The sequence below is a fragment of the Podarcis melisellensis genome (assembly GCF_964234715.1).
Source record: "Podarcis melisellensis genome assembly, chromosome: 2".
NCBI classification, from domain to species: domain Eukaryota; kingdom Metazoa; phylum Chordata; class Lepidosauria; order Squamata; family Lacertidae; genus Podarcis; species Podarcis melisellensis.
In genome coordinates this window covers 73,004,505-73,020,494 of record NC_138529.1, presented here as the reverse complement: position 1 = coordinate 73,020,494, position 15,990 = coordinate 73,004,505, and the positions used below count along the sequence as shown (strand labels likewise).

The 15,990-nt window shown below is 44.5% G+C and overlaps 1 protein-coding gene and 1 long non-coding RNA gene across 4 annotated transcripts in view; one reads left to right on the top strand and one right to left on the bottom strand.

Annotated features, from left to right (window-relative positions):
- Window positions 1-2,824, bottom strand: part of TWF2 (twinfilin actin binding protein 2) — a 63,520-nt gene extending 60,696 nt beyond the window's left edge. For 2 of the 3 annotated variants that reach the window (XM_081900346.1, XM_081900347.1), the window contains exon 1: window positions 2,668-2,824. In XM_081900346.1, coding sequence (XP_081756472.1) covers window positions 2,668-2,692 — 25 coding nt within the window. In that variant the 5' untranslated portion in view covers window positions 2,693-2,824. The remainder of the gene's footprint in view (window positions 1-2,667) is intronic. The other variant, XM_081900348.1, reaches the window with a different exon arrangement.
- On the top strand, window positions 1,476-15,499 carry LOC309363914. The gene is made up of 3 exons (XR_014165649.1): window positions 1,476-2,076; window positions 5,944-6,088; window positions 14,679-15,499. It is a non-coding gene; the product is annotated as an uncharacterized lncRNA (long non-coding RNA).
- Window positions 15,500-15,990: the final 491 nt, after the last annotated feature.

The window sequence follows — 15,990 nt, the reverse complement described above, 5'->3', positions numbered from 1 at the left end:
CAAAATGGCAGACCAATAACCAGTAAGATCAGTCCAAGTGGCACAGTCCAGAAAAAATGCTCAAGGACACCATGGTAGCTGGTACCTCTTCTCAATCCACCCACCCCTATTTTAGTATTACAGTGCTAAGCCAGGAGTAGTGGAAAACATCTTGGTGAGATGAGCAGTATCTCAGGATCTTCAGAACTAAGCTATGCATTACCAATTAATGTTATTGACAGTCATGTATCTATTTCCAAGCATGACATTGTACACAAGTGTGAAGCAGGCGTGTGGTGACAGATGATGTGGTGTACTAGTCAAAGACCTGCAGTCGAACCAATGAGATCAAGTCTCAAATCTCCACTCAGCCATGACTATGGGCCAGTTTTTCAGCCTAAGCTACCTTGCAGGGTTATTCAGAAGGTGATGTGGGAAAGGAGAGAAGTATACACACTGCCTTGAGCTTCTTGGGAAGAAATGCGGAAGAAAAATGTAATCTAGTTCATTCTGGAGTCAGCTATATGCTCCTTGCCACATATAACTAATTCAAATCCAAGGATATATTTTAATCCAAAACTAATGAAGGACCCTTAAATTACTAGCTTTAACTTGCAAGCCAAATCTGCTTTAGCTGAAGAGGACTTGCTTGTTGTTGGCAGTCGTCTGTCTCAAGAGACAATGGAGTGCACCTCTGGTGGGGAGGTCAAACGGCTGGTGAATCACAGCATCTGCTGTGGCTGCAGGGGCCAATAACTTGTTACTGCTGCTAAATGAACTGAAATTGTAAGATCTCTGCAGCCACTACAGAATTACACAGGCAAAGACAACAGTTATTAAAAGAGTTTGAAAGCTACCAGTACCCATCCAATTGTTCCCAACAGTAAAATCCAGATGTTTGATTCAGCCAGGTCTTTAGGTACTCCAACACCTACCTTAACAGTATTTCTACATTATAAAAACAAATTAATTTTACAAATCCTGGCCATCACTTTATCACACTCCTAAGAAACATAATTTTGTGATAACCCTGAAAATCCTCTTGTCAGAGACCCAACCCACCCAAAAGAATATTTCAAGGTGAAAGATGGGTGTGTAAACATGACCTAGGAGAGCATTTGCAGAGTGCTTTCTTAAGAAATTATCCTGGTTCCAATCACATTTCTTGCTGTTCTGTCATATCAAATTGTATCCTAATAGCAATCAATCCCTCTTGGATTATTGCAGCCTGCAAAGATTTTCACAACATGAGACGTCTGCATTAAAACTGAAACAACACTAGGTTTGGATTAGGCCTGGGGTGACATTCTGCATCCTGATTTTATCTATGGAAATTCTTCGTAAGAAGTTAAAAATAGGAGGAAAAGAGCATAGATTTTTTTTTTGCCATGGTTACCAGTAATTTGATCAGTACAATTCACATACATCATACCAAATTGTTTAATGAATTATAGTAATGTACATTCTGCATCACTTTGCCTTCTGAAGTCCTGCCATCCTGTGCTGCATTTCAGCAACATCGTAGCATGCATAAAGAACCTGAGAAGATTAATGTTTGTGATTATCTTTTGTGTGATCACTGGGCGAAAGCTAAAGGCAGAGACAGAGAGAAACACTGAAGCGAAGGAGCTGCCTGCCACGCAGAAAGGGAAATGGTTCCTGCAATTATGATTCATGCTGCGGAGCCGAACATGTTAAGAGATAATGGAGAAGCGGAGGAAAGGCTGACACATTTCTGGTGAGAAGAGCTGCTACCTACAGATCCTTTGCAGAGAAATACAAGCTCAGGAAGCAGCTCTCTCAGGCTTGGCATCAAAACAAGTGCTGTGGGGTGCCTTTGCAGCGTTTACAGGAAAGAAGCTGCTGCACAAATATGAAAATCACATGTAAAAGAGAAGGTGCTAAAGGAATTTCAGGGCTCCCAAAGAGCCACAGTCATTCAGAACATATGCAGCTGTGGGGTCTAAGGGCTGGGTAGGAAAGATGATCCTCAGACCGGGATTTGGTGGTGCTGTTTTTTTGGAAAATCCAGGCGAGTGAAAGCCAGCAGGGGCTATGAAGAATATACCAGTTTTTACCCAGAACCAACCGCTCCAGGTAAACTGTGCAAACTCTGTAAAGGAAAACTGGTGTTCTTTACAGCCATTGGACGAGCACCTAAGAAAATGGATACTCTCAGGTGACTGCGGGCTAGTCAGGCATTTGGGAGAAATGGTGCTTCAGGGGGGCATTCATTGCCTTGGGGGGGGTGCAAGGTCGAAACACCAGAAGCCTGCGAGATCTCCGGGCTCCAAGGCAGCCAGTTAGCCTTCATTTCAAGGCATGTCCCCCAGCCAGCCTGCCACCTTCGCACGGATGCCCCTGGGCTTCAAAAGCCTCCCCAGAACAGAGGTGCAGATGGTGCAGCATCCCTTTCCAAACAGACAGCGGGATTATAGTAATAATAACAGGATCCAGCTCGTTTAACTGCTGCCTTGCAAAGGGAGATGCAAGGCTGCATCGAGCAAGGCACTGGGGCGAGGAGGGCAGAGGAAAGGCAGATTCGGAGCGGGGCGCGGCTGCACGGGTGGAGGGGCAGCTGGCGTCCGGCGGGCCGCTCCGGGCAGCCTTCGGGGTCCGGGCGGGCGCCAAGGAGCTGCCCAGGCGCAGAGGCAAAAGGGGGGGGTGAGCGGCTCCCGCTGTCCTTACCGTGGATGCCGGTCTGGTGAGTCATGGCTCCGGATCAGGTCCGCTGCAACAGATCCCACCCTGGCCGCTTGTCTCCCGGGCAGGAAACGGCTCCGACTCCAGCACCGCCCGCTTCCGGGTTGCTGCCGACTGGAGCAGGAGGGGCTTGAGCGGGGTCCGCCCGGAGGGAGGGCCGCTCGTCGGCGGAGGGGGCAGCGGGCGGGGCGTCGAGGAAAGAGGGGCGGGGGCGTCCCTTGTAGGCTGGCGGGGAGCGGGAGGGGGTCAAGGCCTGCCTGAGTGTTAGCCCCTCCCGGAAAACGGAATACTGTACTGTATATATATATATAGAGAGAGAGAGAGAGTATGCAGTGGAAATTACCTAACACAAACTCTGCATTGTCTCATCTATTTCATTTATTAGAGCCCACCTTTCCAGTACCTCCCAGTACACGCTTCTCCCCCTCCACATCCCCTGCCTCATTTAGTCCCATAACAACCCAGTGAGGTGGGTTAGGCTGAGAGATTGGCATACAGTTTCCGGGTCATGTGGCCAGCATGATTATGCCGCTTCTGGTGAACCTTCCCGCCGGAGCGGTACCTATTTATCTACTTGCACTTTGACGTGCTTTCGAACTGCTAGGTTGGCAGGAGCAGGGACCGAGCAACGGGAGTTCACCCCATCACAGGGATTCAAACCGCTGACCATCTGACTGGCAAGCCCTAAGCTCTGTGGTTTAACCCACAGCACCACCCGCTGTACCATACTTCATTGGAAATAACATTACCAGCTTCTCCTTAACTGCAACTCCCCCGTAGCTGCAGAAGTCCTAACACAAATCCTGCAAAAACAAATTAGAGATGAGCTTGCAGTATCTCCAAATCTGGGGAAACTATCCCAAATATCTTTGCTTACAAAAAGCTTGGCTTATCGCTCAACATCCAAAAAACCAAAGTACTGTACCAAAAAGTATGAAACAATCCCTCTGCAGTGCCACAAATCCAACTCAATAGTATAACATTGGAAAGTGTTGATCACTTCTCCTATCTGGGCAGTTATTTTTCCACAAGGGCCAGCATTGATGCCAAAATCCAGCATTGCCTGAGCTCTGCGAGTGCAGCTTTCTCAAACTGAAGTGCAGAATGTATGAGGACATTCGCAGGGAAACAAAAATGCTTGTTTACAAAGCTATTGTACTACCAACCTTACTGTACGCTTGCGAAACATGGACCACTTATAAACGCCATCTCCAGCTCCTTGAAAGATTCCATCAATGGTGCCTCTGAAAAATTTTACATATCACTTGGGAAGACAGGGAAACTAATACCAGTGTACTGGAAAAAGCGAAGATCACCAGTGTTGAAGCAATGATTCTTCAACATCAACTTCACTGGACTGGTCATGTTTGGATGCCTGATTATCGTCTTCCAAAGCAACTACTCTATTCCGAACTTAAAGATTGAAAGCTTAATACTGGTGGTCAACAAAAGAGGTTTTGAGTTTGGATTTGATATCCCGCTTTATCACTGCCCTAAGGAGTCTCAAAGCGGCTAACAATCTCCTTTCCCTTCCTCCCCATAACAAACACTCTGTGAGGTGAGTGGGGCTGAGAGACTTCAGAGAAGTGTGACTGGCCCAAGGTCACCCAGCAGCTGCATGTAGAGGAGCAGGGAATCGAACCCGGTTCATCAGATTACAAGTCCACTGCTCTTGACCACTACTCCACACTGGCTCAAGGCAAGTCTTTAAAAATGTAGCATAAACATCAACAACTGGGAAACAATGGGAGCCTGCAAGTGCTCCCATTGGAGAGCAGCCTTTACCAAAGGTGTCATGGACTTTGAAGAAGCACAAACTCTGAGTGAAAAGGAGAAACGCGCTAAGAGGAAGGCACGTTTGGCAAACCCCCACCATGATCAACTCCCACCTGGAAACCTATGTCCCCACTGTGGAAGGACGTGTGGGTCCAGAATTGGCCTCCGCTGTCCCTTATGGGCTCACTGTTAAGACCGTGTTCATGAAAGACAATCTTACTCAGCTACAGGTGATCCCCAAAGGATAAGAATTAGTATTAGTAATAATAACTTCATCATCGTAAAAAACATGGATATAATCTGCAACGCATGCCAGGTGTTGGAGCAGCATCCTGGATTAAAGTCTTTTTCCTTTCCTTGCATTATCCTTCAGCAATGCTCCATGAGGAATGGGGTGGGGTGGGGGTGACTAAGAGGTTTGTTTTGGTTATTTCCTACTTTTTTTACTCCTTGTGTAATCAATAAAACACAATTTTTAAAAAATCATTATTACTACATTTGCTAATTGCCTAATACAAGGCAGTTTCTAGCTGACTTACAGTTGTTAAACAACAGCTATAAAGGGTCAACCAATCAAATCAGTACATTAAACACCATATTACACAGAGGTGGGGGAGATGTACTGTCACACTAATATAAAGTCTGAACAGGGACGCGGACTTATAAAAAATATTGGGGGGGCCCGGGAAAGCTCATGAATAATAAATAAGCTCATGAATATGCAAATAAAGTGGCGCCGCCTCCTCGTGAGCGAATAGGGGAGAGCGTGCTGCGCCTATTAATCAGCTCCAAAGGAAATTGGGTGAAGCTTTTGCTCTGGAGGGAGGGCAGGAGGCATGCAGCCCGCCCCTCCCTGTGCATTTTGGGCTGGGGGAGGGGCGGCGATGGCGCTCTGCTGGAGGGGCGCCGGAGATTATTGGGGGGGCGGAGCCCCCCCAAACGAATTTTTGAGGGGGCTTGGGCCCCCTCAAGCCCCATGGAGTCGGCGCCTATGAGTCTGAATCCTATTTCATCAAGTGCCCGAGTGAGAGGAAAGCCTAATTTGGCTACCAGTATAGATGAGGGCACCTGGTAGACCTCACTCACCACACAGAGAGCAAACCCAACACACCTGGCCACACAAAACAGCAGGCACCATGCAGGGGAACGTGTTGCCATTCTCATGCAATGCGTGCTGGCACGGCCACACCTGTATTACAGCATTTGTTTGAGCAATAGCAGGCAGGTGCTGGGCAGATCAATGAGCAAGCGGTGGCAAGGGCTCAAAATACAGGGCAGTTTGTGTGTACCCTGCACCCTGTAACCAAGCCTGCTCTCTTCAGGTACAGTGGATGACACTCCCCATGGCCTGTGCTGAAGTATGATCCATCTGCAAGGCTGATTGGCTTCTGTATGTGGGGGAATGGAAGGGGGCTTCTCATTGTACTCTGGCAGGAAACAACACGCTCTCTCTCCATCTTCTTTTCTTTTCTGTTTGTTTAAAAGGAGATAGTTCATGGAGCATTGGATTGGATATGACCCAGATTGGGTACAAACCAGTTGAAGACCACTGTCCTACAGAGGAATATGCTGCAATTTCATCTGCAATGCACAGGGATTGCACAGCAGACACAGTGGGGTTCCTCCACAGGTACATGTAAAAAGTCTTCTCTAGGGGTAGGGAGATGCATTGTAATAGAAGCAGGAGAGCCTTGTTATCTGAGGAGTTAGACTGATGCTCGCAATTGTCCCTTTAATGTCACAGTTTTGCACCTCACAACAGACTTTGCCTGTATCTATTGGCTGTGAGTCCTGGAAGACCTGCTCCCTGCCTTATCCCATCTGGCTTGGGAGGGTGAGGCCCGATTGATGGATTCCAGCTACAAAAGCTAAGGCTGCCATCCGACTCTTGGGTTGGAGTATTGTTTGGGGGGGGGTTGTTAATTTGTTGTTGTTGATACAGGCAGAGCCAATTTTGCATGTGTCCAATTGGCGTGTGACCGCTGATATGCAGGTCCTTTTGAACCCGGAAAAGGGCAGCGTATAATGGGGTATAACGGGGCAAGGTAGGGTTATGTGTTCTCCACCGACGCACACAGGGTAAGGCACAGAACCCCACACAAAATATTCACTGCCTGTAATAATTATTGTATCCTGTTTTTAGCTCTTAATGTGCTTTATGTGGGAGTTTTGTCTTGTGCTTTTTGATGTATTTTGTTTGTTGTTTATGACTACTTTTGTACTTATGTAAATCTTTTCATGTTGTAAGCCACTTTGAACATGGTTTTATCTATTGAAAGGTAGCATTTTATTATTATTTTAGTTATTTCTTCCTCCACCTGTTAGGGCAAGGTGTCAGAGGGTGCTTTACCACTTTAGCATGTGCAATTTCAGATGTCGTGTTAGTATCTTTGTCAAATATATTTTCATAATCTTTCTTTTCAAGGCTGCCTTTACTTCGGGCTATGAATTTACATCCTCTCTTCCAGTGGGTGTATCTCTAGGATTCTCTTATTGCTGTTGTTGGAAACAACAATTCTTTTCTGATACTGAGCAGCAGTGGAACATATTGCCCCTAGTACCACATTCATACTAGCTGAACAACATCACTGAAAGGGGTGGCAAAGCATACTAGGCAGCTGTGCTTATTGTAAGCAACACACTTATTATACTATAAGAATAAATATATGATAATAAATAAATATTGATATATTTTATTTAATTAAAAAAGAGTGCACTGATTATTCTGTGCCATTGCTAGGCAAACCAAACAAGGACACTAAAACCAATCATTAGTAGTTCAAAGTTTTCCCTTGGATTTCATGATATCTTTTGCTGGACACTGAACAACGCAAGATAATTTGAGTCTGCTTTGGGGTCTTGCTGCCATCTGGTGGACTGCAAGCACTTTGCAGCTCCTGTAATTTCAACAAGCAGGTGCCTATAGGAAGTGTGCAGTTTTAACCTGAGACTTGAATGGAGTCTCGATTGAATGGAATGGATTGGGGAAAATAAAGCAGCCTTCTTTGAGATGCTGAACTGCTGTTTGCTCTTTTATAGAATAAAATCAGCGTCTGTAATTATTATTATAACCATTATGGTCATTGTAACACAGCATCAATGTAGTGAAGCCCTCCAGTGCTGGAGAGGACAGTATGCAAAATATAGTAAACACAGCGCATGGTTCACATTGCGTGGCCCAGCCTAAGCTTTCACAATGAGCATCTTGTCTAAAGTGGTGCCTGATTAAGTCAGGAAACTTTTGTCATTAGTTTACAGCATGGGTAGGCAAACTAAGGCCCGGGGGCCGGATCCAGCCCAATCCTCTTCTCAATCCGGCCGCGGACGGTCTGGGAATCAGCATGTTTTTACATGAGTAGAATGTGTGCTTTTATTTAAAATGCATCTCTGGGTTATTTGTGGGGCATAGGAATTCATTCATTTCTCCCCCCAAAATATAGTCTGGCCCCCAACAAGGTCTGAGGGACAGTGGACCAGCCCCCTGCTGAAAAGGTTTGCTGACCCCTGGTTTACAGGCTTTTGGAATAAGTAAACATTGCTTTGCAGCCCTAATTCATAGTGCTAAAACACAGTTGGCTCTACTTACCTCCACAAGGTCAGTTTCCTTATCAAGAGATAAGGATGCTTTCAGATATATGTTTACTTAAAATACAGAAGAGGGTGGACAGTGCAACCTCTAATCCTGCGTCAGATTCTGCCAAAGGAATAGATAGCTGCAGCCCCCGAAAGGCTGAGCTCCAGCTCCATGAGTTAGCCTAGTCCCCTTTTAAGTCCTCTAAGCTAGGGGGCACTCCAGAACTTGTACCAATACTTTGAATACATTAAGTGTGCGAAAGAACACTTTCTTGGGTCCATCCTGAATCTTCCATTCTTCAGCTTCATCAGCTGACCCCTGGTTTTAGTGAAAGCAGAGAAGGAGAGAAATGTCTCTTTCTGCACATCATGCATAATTTGGTAGCATTTGTTCTTTGCCTTTTTGTTTTAAATATGCACCAGCCATGTGTGAATGCAAACACACTCACTCACTCTGTCTGGCTGAAGAAAGTGGCACCCCCAAGGCTGGATATGTATATATTGTTGAGTGCAAACCCTATCTCCAAGCAACGAGTGATGCCAGGGCTTCCAGTTCTTACTCAGGGCTCAGTTATGTTGGAGTGAAGGTACTATACAGTGGTACCTCATGTTAAGAACTTAATTTGTTCTGGAGGTCCATTCTTAACCTGAAACTGTTCTTAACCTGAGGTACCACTTTAGCTAATGGGGCCTCCCGCTGCCGCCGCTGCACAATTTCTGTTCTCATCCTGAAGCAAAGTTCTTAACTCGAGGTAATATATCTGGGTTAGTGGTGTCTGTAACCCGAGATACCACTGTATATGGTTTTATTTACACATATGTAAAACCTGAGCTCACAGTATTAACACTCCCCAAAGTCCAGCAGAGAGCTAGCATGTCTCTTTCTTGAACATCGCAACTTTTGGATGTGTCTTTAAAAAGCTCAACGATTTTCGTGGTTTCCTAAAAGAAAGCTAAACAATTTTGAGGTGTCCTGCTTTTATGGCAACCCTATCCTAGGATGATGTGGCATCCAGCCAGGTGAGGTGAGGAAAGGCCCATCCATTTGTCTCTATGGCAACCTCTTTGGACCTGTAAATTGCAGTGCTTAACTGGCCAGCTGAAGCCATTAACTTAATGGAACTGGTTTGGCTGGTTTCTTGTTGTAGATTCTACCCTGCATACAGAGAATCACATGGAAGGGACCCAGGGTATCATCCAGACTGATACCCCAAACTCATAACAATGTATATATAGTGATTAACAACAGTTAAGTTCTTTATTCAGTTCACAATAACAAAGGCAAGCCGGCCTTGTATCAGTGCAATGTATTTATATATATTTTTCCTACTTAAATACACTTGGTTTCATCTCTACTCACACTTGCAACTTGCTCCCAATATTCCCCTTAACTGCAAATTTATGGGCATTATTTCTTATAATGAACAGCCAGGAAAGAGACAGCTACACTGATCACGTTTAGCACATTTACTCACACTGTTATAACGCAGGCACTGACTGGCAACACAAACATTGCCAGCCTCACTTCTTCAGCATCATTACCTGCCAGGCTGATTAGCCCCTAAGTTGTGAACTAATTTGTGTTACTGTGAAGCTAAGGTTAAGATGAGTCTAGACCCTGCAACAAACCCAGATTCATCCTCGTATCTACTCAGACAACTCTATTACAGCACTGAATAGCAATCACCGTCAGGGGCCCATGAATCTCTAATGTGACATATGCTGCAGGTCAGTCACAAGATTAAAACATCAATCTTTATTTTCAAATATAAATGGTCACACATCCAACATAAAAAACAGCAATGTTGAGGGCCAAATGACATTTGATGAAGACCATCCAAAACTGGATGCATGTCTATTTTTTTTTTCAAGAAACTCACCCTGGAATAGTTTGGATTTGGACTGTGGCACTATGGGAGGGGGCTTAAACCCTACCATTCAGATCCTGTTCCCAGATGTATATCTCAGTCCCCTCTGAGGTGTTATTACTCGTAAAGTGCAAATCATAATTGCAAAAGACAAGTGCTCTGTAGTTAATAGTGACTATGAGGGGATCATCTGAACAGGCATGGGTGTAGCCATGGGGGGGCAGCTGCCCCCCTAGATCCACAAACATTATTGAAAAGCATTGAAAGTACTCAGTTATTTGAGGTTCTGCAACCCCACCCCCACAGCAGAAGCCAGCCCCCCTGTAATGTCCTCTTCACAGGGTATTTTGATTTCCCAACTTTGATTTCCTAAAAGAAGCTCAACAACTTTGGCTGCCCCACCCCTCAACAAAAATCCTGGCTATGCCCATGTGTACATGGAGAAATAATTAAAGTTGCTTCGCTGGTGACACGGCCCTGGTCCCAGCTGGCTTCCCCATGGCTTTTAGGAAATGGAAAAGATGTTGGGGAGCCAGTCAAGATCTCTCATGTCATGTTATGCAGGACCACCAGTTTGGCCTTAGGAACCAATGAGACAGCATGAACCGAGGTCTACTTCAAAGTCATCACACTTCCCAGCACTTAAAAAAAATATCAAGGGAGATTTTCGGTGTGAAATTGATTGGTCGGCAGTTTTGATTCTATTAATGTAGGACTCAGTCAATCAAGACCATGGTCTTAAATTGGTATAGCAAAGCTAGGAAGATTATATTATTGCAATTACTGTTATAAATGGCCACTGTGCTTACCTTGCAAAAAATTGAGGTGTGGATAAACAATTCAGCAAGCCTCATTGACTTACTCTCAGATCTTTATTTTCTCTATATCCATGCTGAGATCTGCCACCTGAGGATAGCACTGTATTTACCTGATTGTCAAGGCTGGAGTCAGTTGCAGGTCAGCACAAAGAAACAGAGTCAGTTGTCAGTGAAGTAAATCTTTATTCAAGGAAACAGCAGGCAACTCAGCAACACTCCCCATTTGGTCTTGCACCTATAGAGTTGCTAGGATTGAAGGTCTCTGTCTACCATGACTTCTAAGAGTCTTCGTCTACCAGATGTTTCCCAAGTAGTCTCAAGCTGTGTCTGAGCACCTCCAATCTCGGTTCTGCCCTCATTATCCTGTGTAGGAAAGGGAGCTGGTCACAGCCAGAGAGGGAGACTCCCAGGATACTTCAGCAGCCTCTTGACCCTGCCCCCCACCTTCAGCCTTCGAGTCTGGTTCCTCTTGCTGACTAAACCCTGTTGTCCCTCCAGCACCTCCTCCCAATCTTCTCCCTCTGACCTCTTCTCATTGTCCCTCCACCAATCCCCAGGCTCTGAGTCTGGAGTTTCCCTTGAGGATTCCGTGGCTGGCCCTTCCAGCCATTTCTCAGCTCCCAGCCAGTTCCTGGTGAGCCAGTGTGGTGTAGTGGTTAAGAATGGTGGACTCGTAATCTGGGGAACCGGGTTTGCGTCTCCACTCCTCCACATGCAGCTGCTGGGTGACCTTGGGCTAGTCATACTTCTCTGAAGTCTCTCAGCCCCACTCACCTCACAGAGTGTTTGTGGTGGGGGAGGAAGGGAAGGAGAATGTTAGCCGCTTTGAGACTCCTTCGGGTGGTGATAAACGGGATATCAAATCCAAATTCTTCTTCTTCTTCCCGGACACTGATTGAGGTAAGCTCTATTCTAGTCTATGAAAACCTTTGCCACAAGAAATGTTTTCATTTCTAATGTGTGACAAGACACTCCTGTTTTGATGGCAATAGTCCAAAATGTCTTCTCTCTCATGATACAATTTGAGTGTTTATTTGCATTGCTTCAAAACCTATCAGTCTGAAGCATGTGAAAAGCGATTCATTCACAATAAAACAAAGACAGTGTGTGCCTAGCTGCTTAAGTAGCTGAAGTAATCATGTGATAATGAACTGCTAAGATTCTGTGATGTTGACTTGGAGCAGCTGGCTGGAGAGAGGCTCTTGTTCCAGGAAGGTTATGGCAGCTTTTATTTTCATAAAGGGTGTAATCAGAAAGCAAAATTTACACAAACCAGAATGCTCATCTGTGTTGCTAATGACCCACCTCTGCTTTCAGTTCCACATGATCAAACCTTCATAGCAAGAGGTGGGAGAATCTCAGGGGCAATCTAACCTCTGAAATACAAAAGAAAGCAAAGTAATTCCTATCTGCTGTTAGCAGAAAAATCAACTTTTCCACAGCATCTCAATCCTCTGCAGAAATTCAGTGAGGTTTATTGACTCACACATGCATAGGGTTGCGGTCTTGGTTTATTTTCCCCTGTTTATTTTTACTCGCTTTGTTGCCACTTTTGAGGCATGGTGTACTGGTGGTCAGTTTCACTTCCCAATTCTCTCTCTTCATAGTTATTTGGGGTTTGGAACATCTAGTACTGTCTGCCCCTGTTGGTTCTACAGAAGCAGAGACATACAGACAGTAACGGAGCTTCATGCTCCGGCACAGGGGGCGGGGGCGGAGAGCAGGTGGTGGTGGGGCTGGCGCACGTCCTAGGTGCATGGTGCACTGCCCGTAGGGGCGTGGTGCCCAGCGCGGGGGGGGGGGAACAGCCGCAATGTCACCCCACCAGGATTGCGCTGCTGGGGGCGGTGTGCTCCCCCAGCACTCCTCTTCCTCCACCATGTGCATACAGACTCAGAAAGATTGCTTAATGGATTAGACCAGGCAGTAATTTAAGGATTGTGGAAGCTTTAGAATTGCACCGTTGTGTTTTTTCATCTTGGCATTTGTGCACACATGAAGGAGGGGGAGTTTGTCCAGGTCCTTTCCCTCTACTTGCTGTGCTATCTCCTTTAGGGATTAGATGGTGCTGCAGAATATATTGAAAACAAAGTAAAAGTTTATGATCCAGTCCTCAAACGGTAGGATGGAAGAACTCAGATTCCTCCTCTCAGGATGGGTATTAGGGAAATAGGGGTGGTATGTGTGGGAGATTAGCAGCCAAACCTAACAAATGCGTATTATTGCTAGTTAGCATGTGAAAGGGCTAAGTCCACAGAACTGTACTGCTGACAGGCAGACACTCTGTGTGATGTCATTTCCCCTCTGTTCCTTCTTCCCCCCTTCCTTTCTTTGACCAACCATGAGGGCAGGTGTACCCCGTGCATGCTCCAGATTTAGGTATGTGCCTGAAACTGGTTATACTGTGAATGTAAGTATTTTGCCTGCATAGTTTTTACAGCTGCCATTGCTGTGAATCAATGCATGATTTTAAAGTAAGTAAATCTTATTTGAAACTTACTTCCCAAGTTGTTTCCTGATTCTTTGTGAAGCAGGGTGAGAAAGGGAGAGCCACTTTACTTCATAGCTGGGCTTGCTTAAAACAATATTTTACAATCTATTTCCTGTGCTTTTAATTTTTGCTGTCCACGGTGGGATTTTAAAACTCTATTTAGCCCACATATGTGGGAGCCTGGAGGGATAAATTGCAATTACCTACCTATTAAAACCCATCCCACAGTATGTGTGTGAGCGAAAGGTGTGGTGGGGAAGGAGAGGAGGAATAGTTCTGTTGCACTAACAGGGGTTCTTGCGCTGGCTTCTGTGGGTGCAAATACATGGTTGATTCCAACTCATGGTCTTTAGAAGAGGCTCAGCTGACATGATTAAAATACAACTAGCAGGGTGATCTTTACTTACTGCTGTAGCTGGATTCCCCCCTCCCACTGCCACAATGAAGAGAGAAGACCCCCATCTAACAAAGGAACATACCGGTACTTTATATAGTGCTTTAAATTTAAAATACATGAAACTACACTTCCATTGGTTACATCACAATACAGTGGGAAGATCTTCTAATTAAATCCACTCTCTGTGTTACCAGCATGTTTAGCTGTACACTTATCCAAACAAAACCTCTTGCAAACTTTTGATGTTGCTCTTTCTGCCTCTCTCAAACAAGATTCTTTCAATGAGTGTAACACTGTTATTTCATGTGCAAGCGCCTCTTCCAAAGATAAGAGGACTGTGAGCGATTCAGAACATTTCTCTCATGTTCCCTTAATGCCTTGAAAACCAAGGATCCCTAACAACACAGCTTCAGGGTTTTAGAATGGGAAGGGAAGGGTTTTTCTCTTTATAAGGGCAACCCTAAGCAGAAGCAGTAGGGCCAACTTATTTAACCGTGCAAGTTATTGTTTGTCAGAGGCCTTTTTGTTTCATATATGCATAGTTAATGCTTTTAAAACACGTCTCCAACTCTCAAATTCTATGCTATCATTTCATTATTAGTAAAGCTGTGTTTTTGAAGTTTTTGGCTTTCCGCAGGAGATTTAGCCTGGGAAAAGTTTGAGCTAACCACATTCCAGAGGTGGGAGGTGTGTAAGAGTTTGAGAGTGGTTTTAGCTTACAGGAAGGGTGAAGAAAGGTGATGCAGGCAATCTGAATTCTTCTCTACTTTAAGAAAAGTTCCTATGCATGTAGAGAGACCAGTTTGGCTGTTTCTTAGTAAAGACTCATGTTATCGAGCCTCGGCTTCCACAGCCACCACCCACCATGATCCACCATTCGCAGGATTGGCAACAACAGCTGCACATGTGTTCTATCTTCATGAATATTCTCTTGCTAATTATGTTGTTTTAAATGTGCATTTTATATTTGACTTCCTTTAGTCATGTTTTCTTTTGCAACGTTAAAGTATCCCCCCCCCCCCGTTAACTTTGCTGCATTTAATGTGCATTCTGTACTTTACCTCTTTTAACAGAATCATAGATTTGCAGAGTTGGAAAAGACTCTGAGAGTCATCTAGTCCGACCCTCTACAATGCAGGAATCTCAGCTAGATCATACATGGCAGATGGCTACATCTATTCTTCAGACTGCATCAATTTAATGTTTTGCTTTGAAATCTTTTAGATAATATTTTACTATCCTGTTAATTATATTGCTTTAGATGTACTTAATAGTTGACTTTCTTCTGTAATATTTTATTTTGGATTGCTTTGTGACATGTTTTGTGCCATGTTTTAATGTGGGTAGTAAAATTTATTTATTTTTTAAAATGAAGCAGTATAGAAATGAAATAAAAATAATAAAAATATCAAGATGATCAAAACCTGGATCTTGGCAGGGAAGAATGCTGTTTTCTCAAGCCAATAGGCATTATGGATTCTGGGCGGGGGGCGGGGAACACTTTTATTCACCAGGAAATGTGCATATATAAAGTCTCCCATCAATGACAATTCAGAACCAATTCACAAGAAGAAATTCTGAGATTATTGCACAGTAGGCATTTCAAAAGTCAAAAACTTGACCTCATTGCTTTGATCTCATGGCTGCCTTGTTTCTCCTATCTTTAGAAGACTCCCTAGCCAGGATCCTCTTTTTGTGTGTGTATTTTTCCTTTTCTTGGTGTGTGTGTTAGGGTTAGTTTTGTTGTAGGGCAATTCCTTCATTCCAATTTCTGTTCCACTTTCCAGGTTTTCTCTTCACAACAGAAATAACATCCTAAGCTGTATAACATTTTATAAGATGATAAAGCTTTGAACTTGCATTTTTGGTCTAACCTGGTTGTTTATCCTGATATCCTTGCAATCTCCTTGCAGAGAAATATCATTCTGAGCATTTAACACCAATCCTGGTCCACACTTTGAATACTGTGTACAGTTCCAGTTGCCTCACATCCAGAAGAATGTTGTAGAGCTGCAAAACACGCAAGAAAGGTCAACCACAGTGATCAATAGCATGGAGCAACTCTCCGGCGCGGAAAGGTTACAACTTTCTGAGCTTCTCAGTTTACAGAAAAGGCAAGTAAAAGGAGACATGATAAGAGATGTACAAAATGATGCAGAAAGCAGATAAAGCATTTCTTCCTTTCACATAAGCACTTGTGGACGTCCACAATGTTGGAATATTCGGTGCAGGCAAAAGAAAACACTGCACATAGTTAAAACTATGGAATCCGCTCCCAAAGGAGGTACCAGTGGCTTCAAGAGAGGATGGGACAAGTTCAGGGAGCATAAGTCTAGCAGTGGGTACCAGCTCTGTCAGCTATGTCCTGCCTCGCCTCTGAAAGCA